General features: G+C 42.7%; 1 protein-coding gene across 1 annotated transcript in view; it reads left to right on the forward strand.

The window, feature by feature from the left end:
• The first annotated feature begins 400 nt into the window (after window positions 1–400).
• Window positions 401–14,744, forward strand: part of LOC117588632 (TWiK family of potassium channels protein 7) — a 16,493-nt gene continuing 2,149 nt past the window's right edge. Inside the window, exon 1 of the mRNA XM_034280062.1 lies at window positions 401–827. Coding sequence (XP_034135953.1) covers window positions 588–827 — 240 coding nt within the window. The 5' untranslated portion in view covers window positions 401–587. The remainder of the gene's footprint in view (window positions 828–14,744) is intronic.

Consider the following 14,744-nt stretch of genomic DNA (forward strand, 5'->3'; position numbering starts at 1 on the left):
CCTTGCTTCTGCACTCAGCAACACACGTTTGTTGCCGCGCAACATTTGAGGCTGGCGTCGTTTTTGAAAGAAACGAAACGGCCTTGCCGCCCCCAAATGTGAACATGAATGAACGGGCCGCGGACAAGGAAACGCAGACGAAAATGCCGAATTGTTTACCAAAATCATAAAAGCAAGTTCCGTTGATCTAACCAACTATATTTCCAATGAAAGAATATATGTTTGATATGCAATAACGGTGCTCTCGCTGCGTTAGCGTTATCTCGACCACCATCGCTCGACTTTCGCTCAATTTGGATTCGGGTCGGCGGCTTGTCTCTCGCAACGCATTCCAACCAAGACTTTGGCGCGCTTTGAAAACTGTTCAAAATAATACAAAAAACACAACAAACAACAAACAACAAAATTGTGAGCGTTTTTCTTTTGTGCGGCAATGTGTGTCGTCGTCGTTCAGGACCCAAAAGGGCCTTGCCCCTAAAACAAAACCTACTAAAATCACACAAAATATTAAAAGAATAAAACAAAATAGAAGCATAAATAAAACATAGATAAAAATACATACAAATCGCAGAGTTTGTGCTGAAATCATGCCCTTGAAGACGGGCGCCAATGGCGGCGGCGACTACGATTCCCAGGACGAGGCCAGCACAGAGCTGCTGGAGAAGCTGAAGCATTTGGATCGCCGTGTGGATGCCGCTGAGGGTGGCGGCACTGGCGGCCTATGCGGCCGCCGATCCTCCTGCTGGCAGTCAATGAGATGGAAATCTGCCCTCAATCATATTGGATTGCTCGTCTCCCTGTCCATCTACTGCGGCGTGGGTGGCTTGGTAAGAAGCGTAAAATTAAGTCCAAATATTTAACTCGATTTCTGCTGCTCTGTTTGCTGGGGCAACGAAATAAAAGGCAAAGCCAAGGCAATGCCAAAAATTGAAACTGAAACAACAATTTTCCAGCGTCTAAATAGCATTGTGTTTGTTTTTGGGATTGGGATTGGGGTTGGGGTTGGGGGGGGAACACCCAAAATATTTATTGCACTGAAAATACTAAAAATTAGTTCAAAAATGTAGACATAAAAACTATTTTGTACATTTAAGTACCAGACATGAACGAGCAAGAGCACCCACACGCCCCACTCGTTCACCTCAAAAACTGCTAATTGCCATTGCACATCCATCAGAGAGGGAGAGAGCAGACGAGCAGACGAGCAGTCGAGCAACTGCATCGTTGAGGTCTGGCCGTCCATGTGTGACGGCTGAAATATGGAGGGATTGACCATCGGCTCCATCGCTCCATGCGTCCATTGGAAATGGACTGGTCGAATGGTCGAATGCTGTTTGTGGGCTCTCTTGTCTAAACATTTACATTTTCGCCAATGACGTCGTCGTAGCCGCTGGGCGAAATGCTACCAAAAAGTGATGCCGTCAGTAGTCGTTGCGATGCAGCTGAGGCAGACCGAATACGGCCAGTGGTGGGCAGTGTGGCTTTGGGTTGGGTTGGGTTGGGTTGCTGTAGGGAATAGACGGGGAGGGGCCTATTAACGATGTTTCCTACAACTTGACATATGGCCGAGTGTCGTGACGGCAGGGTATTTGTTATATTGCCTCTCAATTTCCTAAGGCATTCGAATTGGCGATGCGGCTGGCAGGAGGTAGTTGGGTGGCGGGCACGTGGGTGGACTTTTGGCATGAGTGTTGGTCCCAACCCAATGATTGGGTTGAATGAACGATACTGCCGGGTTTCATGGAGGGAATGAATAAATCATTTAATTCAGCAAAATCTCACATATCGGAGCCACTTTGCACAATTTTCTTCTTTACGCAAGCTTTTTTTTAAGTTCTTCTAATAATGTTTGTTTTTTATTGTTTTTATAATTAAAAACAGTTTTAGTGTGTCTCTTTTTTAATTTCAGTTTTTGATATTTTTTATATTTTTTTTGATTTTTTTTAATTTTAATTTTTGTTTCTTAATGATTTTGAAATGTCGTTTTTTAATTGAATTTTGCTAATTTGAATTTTTGTAATTTTCACTGGCACCCAGTTTTGTTTTGTGGCTTAAAAAATAATTACAATTTCTGTTCTGCTGCATTTTGAAAGGTTAAGATTGAGTGAATTTCAGCGACCACTTGGCTTGGCCACTGATGATTCATGTTGGCTTCTTTGATACTTCTGGACAATATCAAATTTGTATTTCGAACTTGACTTCGTCTCTCAGCCTCCATCGACCACTCGACCCCGTCAACACCTTTGCTTATATCTTTGTATGTTTGGCAATTTGCAAAACGATTTTCGGCGGCACCAAAAGCCATGCATTAATCAAGCAACACATTTTGTATTCAAACGAATTATCAAGTACTGACGCCTCTAGCCAATGCCCGGACCCTTAGCTATAAGTGGCCCCAAATCAGCTTTTGCCAGCGTAGTCCATCCATACACCACATGTTGGCCAATTATGCACACTTCTCGGCCGAAATTGCTCATCAAATTTGTTTCAAAATTCACAAGCAAGCAACAAGAAAACAAAAAAAAAAAACCAGAGAAGAAAAATCATTTGTTATATGTTCTCCCCGCCCAGCAATTCCCAGTGTTGATGAGTGGGCAGTGGGCAGTGGAAAATGTTCCACAAACATTTCGCTACGATTGGAATTTTGATTTTAGCTTAATGCAATTTATTTTGCGACCCACACTTTGTGCTCCGGGGAAACCCTTCTACCCACATACATATATCCCGGAGTACATTCCGGCTGCTGAACGAAACGGAAATTAATTCACCGGACAACTGTCTCTCAGCCACGGACACTGTCCCTGTCACACTGTCTCCACGTCAGCATATCCGATAGCTTGCAAGTTTTTTGTTCTACTTTTTTTCTCGCTCTTACTTTTTGGTGCGGAAATCGAGTTGAAAGTCGGGGGAAACTCTTGCTAAGGCACTGAACATTGACCCGAGCCACTACCTCAAATGAAAATGAAAAGTTTTCTGCCTTGTAACACCTAAGAATGATCACAGCATGACTTGGGTTCATTTCTGGGAATTGTTGTGTTATGAAAAAAACGCATTCCACGAGCTCCAATTGCCTTTCGAAATGCCTCACAAATAATTCAAAATGAGTGCCATAAGTCAAGTAAAACACGCATTTAATCTGTTTAAGTTCAATCAACTTAAACATTCAAATTTTAAACATAAATTATGGGAACATAACACAGATTTCGATTCCCGTTTTATTTATTTTGTTCAATTATTGAAATATGCTTGACGTAGGTTTGTGCAGTTTGTGCGCTCCTTTAAATCCAATCCTCCAGCTGGGCTTATCGCCCAATTAAGGCAACAACTTTGGGCCGCTTCAATTGATTGAGCTGGCCATAAAAACAATTGACATTTATAGACGGATTTTATGGGTTGGTTCGGCCAAGAATGTGATCCAAGTTTGTTTAGAAATTAAGTCCAGACCTGGCCATGCCCCCAAGGGAACCCCAGCCACACATATGGTCAAAAATCAGAGGAGAAGGCGAACCGAGATGCGCTCCAAGTGAGTGGCTACAAATCATTTTAATTAGCAGTTTGTCCACTCCATCGATTCACTTCTCCCCACATTCTTTCCCCTTTGTGGCCTCAAAAGTGGCGTCTGTCTTCAGTGGAAAATGAAGCTGAAGCCAAACTACATAAGTTTGAAGGCCAAATGAATTAAGTTCTTGGCCGAAAGCCATGCAACAACAATAACAACAAAAAGCTATTAGACAAGCCAAAACCAAACCCAACTTTCACTCTCTATCCCTCTGTGTGTGGGTTATCTGATTGACTGACCCATCCAAGCCTGCCCAGACATGATTTTTCATATTGGTGTCCGCTTAAAGAAGGAATTCGAGATTCCTGAAACGGAACTAGGCACGGCCCCAGCAATATCGTAGCGCGCGGATGTTTGCCTTTAAAAAGCACAAAGAGAATAATGACAATAAGTGGCAGGAGCAAAGGGAAAATCACGTCACGTCACGGCATTAGACAAATATTTAAAGCGTTTCGGCGCTTGAAGAAATTGAGTTAGGATCTGTAACTCGAACTTAAACTTAGAGTTGTAGAAGTATTTCTAGGGCAGCTTAAAGTCCGTTGATCAATAAGGATCAACAAATGTGCTTTTAAGTAGCAAATGTAACATGAGGGAAATGGGTAACCCCAACTATAATATCTGGAACTCTGTTCGTTTGTTTTGCGCAGCCACATATTAGCCATTAGGTGGGGTAAATCCTAATAATTGTTCGTCATTTGCACTGCCCACTGTAACACACTGCACACACTGTAAATGTGTACGTACCTGCAGGCCGTTCTCTCGCGTCTTCATCTCGCACCTTTCTTGCTTTCCTTCGCTATTACTCTCTCGCTCTCTCGCTCGCATTGGAGCACGGGCGGGTGGTGAGTTTTTGGCGCTAGGCCCGTTTGAGGTGAATATACTAATAAGCCGTTGTGCCAGAAAGGGATAGATATAGAGATATTGGTACTTAAAAATAAAATAAAAAATAAATGATCAAATCAACAGATCAAGTAATCAAATAAATTGTAAATAAATTCGCACAAGGAGATGTCTCTTCTCTTCTCTTCTCTTTCCCGTAACTAATCAAGTAAAAACCTCAAAAAGTCAATTCAAATAAATAAAGTTCAAGGAATTTACTTCAATTTTGGGCTTTCTTCACTTATGAAATCATTCCGCTTCGACGCCTTAAGATATGCAACACTTTGTTCGGTTTTGGTTACGCTTTCCACATGATTTTCTTGCTCTCTTGTTTTTGTTTGGTTTTTACTTGCATATTCCAATCATGTGCCCCGGGTGCCCCCGCCCCGTACCGGACAAAAGCTGCGTGCAAATCGCTCAACAATGACGGGCTAAGCGATTCGGTTGCGGCCAAGACAATGAAATAAAGATCCCTGGCCATGCCATGCCATCAACGAAACTTTTTGCCGAAAAGTGTTTAAGTGTATTAGTGAGGTGTGGATAGACGACAGGGACAGAGGGGTGGAGTGCCCACTGTGATGACATGACCAAAAGATAACTTTTGTGTCGGTCATCAATTGGGGGGCACGCAAGAGGCATACAAATGGCCGAGCAACATTTCAATTTATGGCCAAAAAAGGGACAACAACCCAATAGATTTGCAGGTCATAAAGTCACTTGACCATGGCCAAGAGCTACCACAGACACCATTTGTTTTTTACATGTGTCAAGCATCAACCTCAAGAGTTGCAAAGACACAAAACTGCGCCTGGCAATGGGCCAACAATATCAAAATGTACACCACAGGAACACCCGCTCTGCAAGTGGGAAGTGCCATAAAATTATTAACAAATTATGCGACGACAGGCAGGTGACAAGATCTGACAGATTTATGCAGAAAAGTCGCCGAGTGTGAAATAAATGTATTCAAAAACTATAAGAGCTCCGGCCCCGCGGCCCACAACGAAATTCCTTGGGGTCGCGTGTCGCCAGCTAAAAATACGCAAAAGAAATTAACTTACATTTTAAGTGGGTGGGGGAGAGCTCTTTCTTTTGGTTATTTACGAGTCCAATTAAGTTCGCATTTCGTATATATATATGGTATATCTGTGTATCTGTTTATATATCAGTTCTATATACAGAACACTCTAGAACAGAATGGAGTGATTTAAACCTTTCGAAAATGTTCCTTTTATGCCCATAAAGACATTCAAAATATTGAAGTTAACAAACAAAAACACAACCAGAAGGAACTAATAGAGGAAAACAATCAAACAATCATGTTTTCTGTGACTTTTGTCAGTCTTTCGATCCACACTTTGTTCGAGAGTGTAGCATAATGGCGAGTGCGAGTATTTACCATAATATATTCTCGGTATTCTCTGTGATTTAGGTCGCAAAGTGCAGTGCAGGCTGTTAACCCATATGCAAACAAATTGCACATTAAGCCTCAATCAATCAGGCGAGAGTGGATTGACCGCCGACAGTGGGATCAAAAATACATCGCATTGAAGAGTACTGAAGGTCTTCTAGCTTGGCTTTTACTTACATCAATTCAAACGAAATGTAGTTCAAATGAAGTTGTAGTTGCTTCCAAGCTGCAACTACAAGTTCCATAACAAATACTGTTAGTAAATTAAATTACCCATAATTTAATTCCAAATTAGCTGCCGTTTCAGAAGGATTTGGGACATTGTGTCCCAGTCAAAATCGAACTTTGGATTGTGTGGATCAACATTTTCATTCGATTTATTGGAAACTATATTTACATTCACAACTTAAATTCTTTTTTTCATGATTATTTCCTACTTCTGATCGAAATGAAGAGAGATCTGTCTGCTGTCTGTTTCCATCGAACTGAGTGGCACAATTTTTGTAGCTAACTTTTACCACACGATCGTCAAAGGGTATTTAAAACTGTTGGCGCAAAATCAGACCTTTTGTTGTCTTATTGCTAGTTTTAGTTTTGGTTTTATTTTTGTTTCTGGCTGGCGGCAGCTCCCACGCTTTCTCGCGGTTTATGGGGACGTCATTGTTTATTGGCCTTACACAGTCGTCCACGGACACGGATACGGACACGGACACACACTCGTTGACAACGGAGAAGGGTGGGATGAAGGAGAAGAGAATTTTCTTTTCGTCTGCCAAAACAAAACAAAAAAAGAAGAAATCACATTTAGTCTTTATCTATCACTTTTATTCCATTGTTTTGCCTTTACGCATCTTTCTCACATCGTTCCGTGTTGATTTTTCCTTTCCTTTTTCTTCTTTTTCCCATGGGCATTTTCTCGGTATGAGTAATATTCGCATTGATGCTTTTTTATGCGCTTGCTGGCCAAACAAAATTATTTAACATATTCCACGTTTAGTTGCCTTTCAGTTCTATCTTTAAACGTGAAGAAAATTATTTGAAGAATTTCTTTCTTTGGCATTCGAGAGAATTTAGCCGGCTACCTTTGTGGCTAGGAACGAATCGCGAAGAGGCAGCAAAGAATGGAATTACCGTATGAAAATAATATTTATAATCACTTGTCCATATCATATTTAAAGCGATCAAACTACAGCCTCGAGACCCTCACAGAATTTTGGCCCCGAATTCAGCCGAATAAACGATCTGGCTATCTGCCTGCCTAAACAAACTAAACATTAAAAATGAGCTGGAATTAATAATTTGTACAATTTATTAGCAACTTGAAACAATAAACTGTTGAGACAACCCGAAGCAATGAAAATTCACGTTTTGTTATTTTTGCTTTCGTCGCTCCTCGTTGTTGATTTGATTTATTTATTTTGTTAGCTTCCAAATTACGGCATCATTTTTGTGGTTCTTTTGATTGTTGTTTGGCTGGTGGGCTGGGGGCGTGGCAGTGTACAATTTTAATTTGGCACAACGAAACGAAACAATCAAACACGCATAAACCGTACAGGAAACAAAAAACCAGAAGAAATTACCAAACAATTCATGGCGAACTTGGCGTGTCAAGGTTGCTCTTCACATCTACTTTTGGTCTTCCTCAGATTACTTTTCGTTGCTGCTAAGATTGTTAGATGTGGTTCTTTTTGTTGTGTTGGCAATTTTCGAGAAGGAAGTGGCTCATAAAAGAACGTTCGACGTTGTATTAGCATAATTGAAACGGACCACGGGGGGAGGCGGCAACTCGAAAAAGAAATCGAAACCGGACGTCGGGCACTTTGCTCGTGAAAGGAAGAGGAATGGAAAGGGGGGGTGTGCGACAAGTGCAGTAATCCGATTGAAAGGTACGAATGGAACAAGCTGAATAATATAATCTACCTATTTGATCTGAGAACTTAGAGTTTCTCTTTAGCCACCTTACCCGCTCATACACTGCGTTTGCATTTGCATTTGTGGGGTAAACACTTTCACTTAAATCCACCGCAGCAATTACCACAGTAAGCCAAATAGCAGTGGCCAAAGCAGTTTGAAAAACGCCAAGGATTCAAAACAGGGGAATGCCAAAAAAACAAGACGCAAAGTAGAACTCGGCCTCGTCGACACACTGGCGCCTTGCGTGCTGCACGTGCAAGACGAACACGGAGCCATTAACTCCTTACTCATCGACAGTGCCCGCCAGTAGACCGCCGCCCCCTGCGCACCACGAACCACCCATCGGGCAAGCAACCCGCTTTGATTGTTTTTTTTGTTTCGCAGCTAGTCGACACAATCTTTAGGAAAACGCGACACGCAAATCAAACGCTGAAGCAACTCAACCTTTTAAAGGCAACTCAGTGAATAGATTCTTAAAAGGATTTCCTACATTTGGTCGCAACGCAAATTGTGTTCGCTGTTTGCATTGCTCACTGTACATAAACAAAGTTCGAGCAGCGGCAGCGGCCGTTCTTCGTTCTTTCGTCTATCTATCCCGCCTTCTTCGTACCTGCATCGTATGCTTTGTGCGTAGGAGAAGATCTCGAGCAGCGCAGTCGACATACTCGCAGCCTAAAACTTCGTCTGACTTCGGCCTACGCATAGAGACACAACTTCGTATTGGCCTCTACACTATTGCTCGGCGCGCTGCAGCGCACTATGGGGCATTTGACCACTTTTTGTGGCATTAATTAATAACTTCCAAACGAAACCATATTTTTTGATATAGTTTTCTGGTATGAGTCTATAATAGTGAAAGGAAGGTTTGCGCACTGTTAATTTTTTGGGTACGTAACATTACGGACTGATGTTATTCCTATGTATATCTGTTAAAAAAATATTACTGTTTTTACTTTTGACAAATGAGTTTCGGCCAGGAAAAGTGGTCAAATGCCCCATAGTGCAGCGGCAGAGAAGCAAGAAACGTTTTGTTGACTTTGTGTCTGTTGTCTGTGCACACAAACGCACTGAGCAAGGTAAGCTTAGCGGAAGCTTAGCGCGCTGCTGCTGCCTGTTCAAATGCAATCTTTCGATCGCTCTCTTTCCATTGCTTTCTCTCTCTCGCTTCTACAAAGTTCTGCATAGGGCACGGGCCATGCGGCCCGCAGGTAGTCGCAACTTTGAACCGTTTGCCTTCGAGCAAGGGCGTGTTGCGGTTAACGGAAGCTTTCGATTTGATTTTTAAAGTTCAATATGAAAGTTATGTTACTTGGCCAACAAATAATTTTCTATGGTCCGGGAATTGTTTGGTCCGTTAAATGCACATAATGCGCTTGACAGGAAAAAGGCGAGCTAAAGGATGCCAAACAGCAAGTAACCCACAAGCGGTAAACAATAAAAACACTCACACTATTACAGTAATGGAACTGTGCATGTGTGTGTGGCACATGCAAATATGTAGACTGATGTCAAACTCTGCTGAACTTTGACAAGCAGCAAAATGCATTAAGCTCCCTGTCCCCATGGAAAGTTGTAAGCGAAGCAAAGGACTTGTGCAAGTTGTGACACTCGGAGTGGATTATGGAAATTTATTCAATGGGATTAATATTTTGATCAATTTCCATTAGATGGAGAGGAATGAGGTAATTATGTTAGAGTGGGTAAACGTGCAGGCTAGCAGCTAGCTGTCTGTCGCCAGGAATGGGAGAGAGCACATTGTGGGGTGACCTTTTTTTACTCCAAGTAGTGAGCTCTCCTGTGCCTTGCTCATTTTGAATGTTGAGCTTAATGAATACTAACTAGCCACCCAAGATCGCATTACAATTGATTAAACATGTCCGAGGGACGAACGAACGCCTCGGGTTACCCATGATGTCACTTAGCCTACCATGACAGTCTCTAACAGCCTCTAAAACTCTCACTTCTTTGACAGTTCCCTAGACCTTGATTTATCCAATTAAATATCACTTGCCGCTCACACCAAAAGCTATCCATTGTCCAACAATGATGGGCAAAGTAAATATGGTAGAGGCACAGCGTAGGGACAGCAGTCTCATTAGGCAACGAAAAACGCATCCAATCCATCCGGCAGCTGGCCCCAACACAGTGTCAATCAAATGTCCTCCACCTCCACCTCCGACGCCAACTCTCTGTGGCTGTGCTCTCTGGACAGCTGCCAAAATAGTGGCACAAGGGGGGCCTATGCCGAGAACATAATTAAAAAATTAAAAAACCATTTTGCCCCGTCTGTCCACGCTGATGTTGTTCATTCTTCTTGAATGATGATTTGTGGCTGTGTTCAACATTTTCGCTGCTCATTAATCTGTCGAGCTAAGAGAAGACACCTGAGAGCTATTATTTTTTGGGCATACATTTTAGGCAGTTTTTGGCAACTGTGAACTGTGAACCGAATACTTGTGGCTACAAATCCTCTCGCAACTCCCATGGCTAACTATCGCTTTGCTTCATCGCGGCAGTCTGCCCCACACCTCCGTTTCCTGCCATGTGGCACGCCACGCTGCTCCACATCAAACTTAAGTCCTCCCCGCTTGACCTGGCATAATCTTGTGCGCCGTCAGGCTGCCATGTTTGGCTTACACACATCACGTGTGGCGGTGGCGGCTAAAAACGCGCCAAAAAAAATAAAACCAAATAATAATACAAAAATGAGAAACTTTTTATTATATTTACAGACGTGCGGAGTCGTTGGTCGTTGGATGGTTCGGGGCTATATTATATTAGCTCCAACAGCTGATTTTTCTTTTTGCTGTTCTCGTGGCATGCAAATCGCGCGTGTGGTGTGCCCTTGCCCCTGCCCCACCCTTTTTGTGGCCTGGCCAAAATGTGTGTTAAGTTCCCTCGATGGTCACGCACGAGGGTGGGGCAAAGCTGAAAGCTGAAAGTTAGGAAACAATTTTTCTTACACATTTATTACACCATTTTTTGGTAGAAACTTTCAAAGGATTTCCAGCATTTTGCAGTGCTGGAAAGCAGCTGAATGTGTTCTAGGGATTTTCTTGCTTATTATTTTTCACGAATATATTCTACCCATTCCCCCAATCAGATTGCTCTGGTGGGAAATCTACGAGGCGAGTGAGTATCATCAGCCTTCATCATCAGCATCGTTACATGTACTCGTGCCTGTCCATTGTCTAGACACGATAATCATGGGAATCTCTGTGCTGAGCCCGAGCCTGTATCCCTGCCATTTGGTAGATCCTTTTTGGGTCAAGCACTGGACATTAGCATAAAACAAACATCTAAAGGCGCTCCGGGCAGCGGCTGTGGCACTTTTGTTGGTCATTTTGTGCTCGAAATTGGTTAATTAGCCCGCAGGTGGGGCTGCTGCTCGGACTCCACACTTCCTTTTCCGAGCCACAGCCCACAGCCCACAGCCCACATCCCCTTCCCTTTGATTGTCATTTTGTCATTTTCTTTTTGCTTTGGCTTGAATTTTAATTTGATTTTATTGTGTTTGATTTTGGTTTTTCTATAACTGGATGCCATGGATGTTGTTGTGGATGTTTTTTTGCTGTTGCTTTTTTTCTGGGGCACAGTCCGGCCTTGGACCCCACACAGTCATAAATATGTCAAGGGCCAAAAGTGCGAATGGAGTGGCACTGCCCGCTGTGCCATTGGCCCATAAAACGCAATAAACATTTATTGTTTATGATTATAATTGGGTTCTTCCCTTCATTGCGGCTGTGTGTCAGCAGTTCCCTAAGTGTGAAACTGTTTCAGTCACAACTAGCAGAGATTTTGGTCATTTTCTGGCAAACTTTCAAACTCACTGAAGGCTCGCCAGCTGCAAATATACTTCAAAGAATCAAAATAAATATCTTTTCAAAGTCTGCTGCAAATATTTTCCATGCTCCACCATTTCCCCCCCCCCCGAATCTCGCAAGCCATTAAATCATTTAACAATTGTTTAGTCATTATATTTTACAAAGATCTATGGGTAAGGCCCTCGTCGAAGCATTCGTTTTTATTACGTTGCTGCTGCCAACAGGATATAAAAAAAAAAAACACTCAATAAATAATCAAAACTTAATGAACTGACAGCGATTTATTCAGCAAGCTTCGAGGGGAATTATGTCTAATTTGCTATCAAATCATAAACTCATAAAATCAACAAACCAAAGTTCGTTCCGCACGAGATGCCGGACCACGAACCACGAACCACCCCGCGGTTTTAAACGCGCGCGACACAAAACGCAACGATTTGGAAAATTCTTAAAAAAGTGTTTCTGGGTTCCTTCAGACTCTCCACAAGTGGGTGGGGTGTGTGTGTGCAAGCGGAAGGGAAAGTGTAACAATATTTAAGGCTACAGTTCGTGGGGCGCCCAGCAGACGCCATCAGCCTTCAGTCGAGTCGTTGGTCATTTTCACATTCGCAGGAAGCCTGCCATTTGCTCGACTTCCGCAAGTTTTCTTTTTCCCCTCTATCCCCCTCTGGGCGCAACTGTTCCTTGGCCAGGCCCGGATCTAATTTTCAATAAATAATATCAATTTATATTTATTATGTACACGTCTAGGGATGGAGCCGCCTTTTTTTTGTTGCCCTCTTCGTGCTGCTTCAAAGCCATTTTCATAAATATCGAATATTTGCTGTAATATCTATTATTTATTGTTATTTGCACAAGTTTGGTGCGTACCTCATTCAAATATTCCACAATAAGCGTGAAAAAAAGGATCTGCGTACATTTTCTGCTCAATATTTCGGATCTTGCTCCAAAGCTTAAATAAATATTTCTTTATTTAGATACATGTTTCGGAAACATATTTCATACCAATAGTTTCTAATTTCTTGACTAAATATTTCTTTACATATTTTTGAATATTTTTTGCAACAATAATAACTGAAATATGACTCCGCTCTAGCATTCGCTCTTCCTTTTTTGCTGTTCACCATACAAAATATTTACGCATGTAAGTAAGTATGTAAAAATGTATGTACATATGTATGTATGTGTATAATCAATCTGTGACCTTCTGCACTCGGCTTTCGCGGCGGGGCTCTGCCAGTCTGTCTGTGGCTTGTTTACTGACCGTAGCGTCGCGTCGTAGCCTGCTTTTGGGGACGTTCGCTCTCAGCGGAAATGAATTATCACCCGCTAAATGGGCGCGAACATCATTATTATTATGGCAGTAGCAAAAGAATTTTTTTTTCTGCGCCGGGATTTGGTTTTTTGTTGTTTCTTGCTTTATTTATTGTGAGGAGGAAAAGTAACCCAAGCCAAATAGAATGTTTTATTACAAAAGCGGGAGTGGCTGCGAGCATTGGGGATTACGGGGACATGTTGTGGGACATGTGGCTGCATCTTTCTGCGGGTTTTCGCTCTGCTTCTGTCTCTGTCAATCTTGCTGAGGTCAAGCCCAGCCACTCACCCTGGCCAGGTGCTGTGGGGGCAGGGGAAACTCCATTATTTCCATATGTCGTGCGTTAATTGCCGAACATGCTGGCGGCCCAACCCGAGGGCTCAGAGGTGGCGGCAGTTCTGCGCTGCGTGAGATTTATGAGGCGACAAAGTGACAAGTGCTTTAAGCTCTACTTTTGGCAGGGAATTACAGTTAAGGTAATTAGTAAACGTGGATTTAATGAGCAGGCACTATTTATCATTAATTTCATTTGAAATTTTTATGCTGCAAAAGAGTGAGTTTAATTTTTGAACAATTTACTCACAGTTCTCTCATGACTGATCACTGTTGCTGCCACATTTAATGGACCCTACCCCCCATAAAGCAGAGAGAGAGAGAGAGTGCAAAACCCAACTCCTGGGGGCTATCACTGGCACATCTCAGGGGGATTCTAAGCCACACAGCCTGTCCGTGCTTGGACGTCTGGGCCGCAGAGTAAAAGGCGGGAGATAACCCCAATGTCTGTGCTGTGTCCAATAATAATTATAATTTATGCGCAAGCACAGACCACAGAGATTTAACTGTAAAGTAGCAAACTGCGAGTGGAAGTGTAAAACAGCAAAACGGAGAAGGGGAAGTGTGAAGTGTGAAGCAGCAAAACGGAGACGGGGAAGTGTGAAGCAAAACTGTAAAGGGAAACTGTAAAGCAGCAAACTGTTAGGGCAACTGTAAGGCAGAACACTGTAAGGGGAAACGGTAAAGCAGCAAACTGTTAGGGCAACTGTAAGGCAGAACACTGTAAGGGGAAACGGTAAAGCAGCAAACTGTTAGGGCAACTGTAAGGCAGAACACTGTAAGGGAAAACGGTAAAGCAGCAAACTGTTAGGGCAACTGTAAGGCAGAACACTGTAAGGGGAAACGGTAAAGCAGCAATACTGGGAAGGGGAGGTGTGAAGCAAAACTTTGAAAGGAATAACTGTGGTCTGTAACTTTGAGTTTAATTTAACGCTTGTCTCTGCTGTGCCATTATTTTGGTTAGCAAATTATAGATCTGTCGCGCCTGTCTGTCAATTTTAAGTTATAACTCACAGCTAAAATAAACCAAAGAAAACTAAAGTACAAATTCTTTGGTTCTGTTTGAGCAGCAATTGGCGTTGGACAAGTTGTCGCCGTCAATGTTTTTGAAAAGTGGGTGAGTGGGTGGCCAAAAACAGTCTTTGGTGGGGGGAAAAGTTGGGCAGACAATCAGAGATTCAGCAGTGGAAACAAAACTAATTAGGTAAATGCAGACCCCCAACTGCAAAAGTCGTAAGTGGAGTGGAGAGTGCAAGCCCCAAATTGGCAAAATAGCAAAAATTGCCGAGCATCTTTGACTTACATCAATGTCAATAGTGAAGGCAACACTTACGGCAAGGGTTAAGGGAGGGGGGGCAGACAGCACTCAAGGGTGCCCCCTGCCACCGTACATCTTCCATCAGCTGCTGTCTGCTGTCTGCTGCCTTGCCGGAATGTTGGCGTGTGAGAACATGAAAAATGGCTCTGATACATTTCAATTGAATATTTGCTTTACGTTTTTTTGTTGCC

Source organism: Drosophila guanche, unplaced genomic scaffold (genome assembly GCF_900245975.1).
Source record: "Drosophila guanche unplaced genomic scaffold, DGUA_6, whole genome shotgun sequence".
In the NCBI taxonomy this organism is placed as follows: domain Eukaryota; kingdom Metazoa; phylum Arthropoda; class Insecta; order Diptera; family Drosophilidae; genus Drosophila; species Drosophila guanche.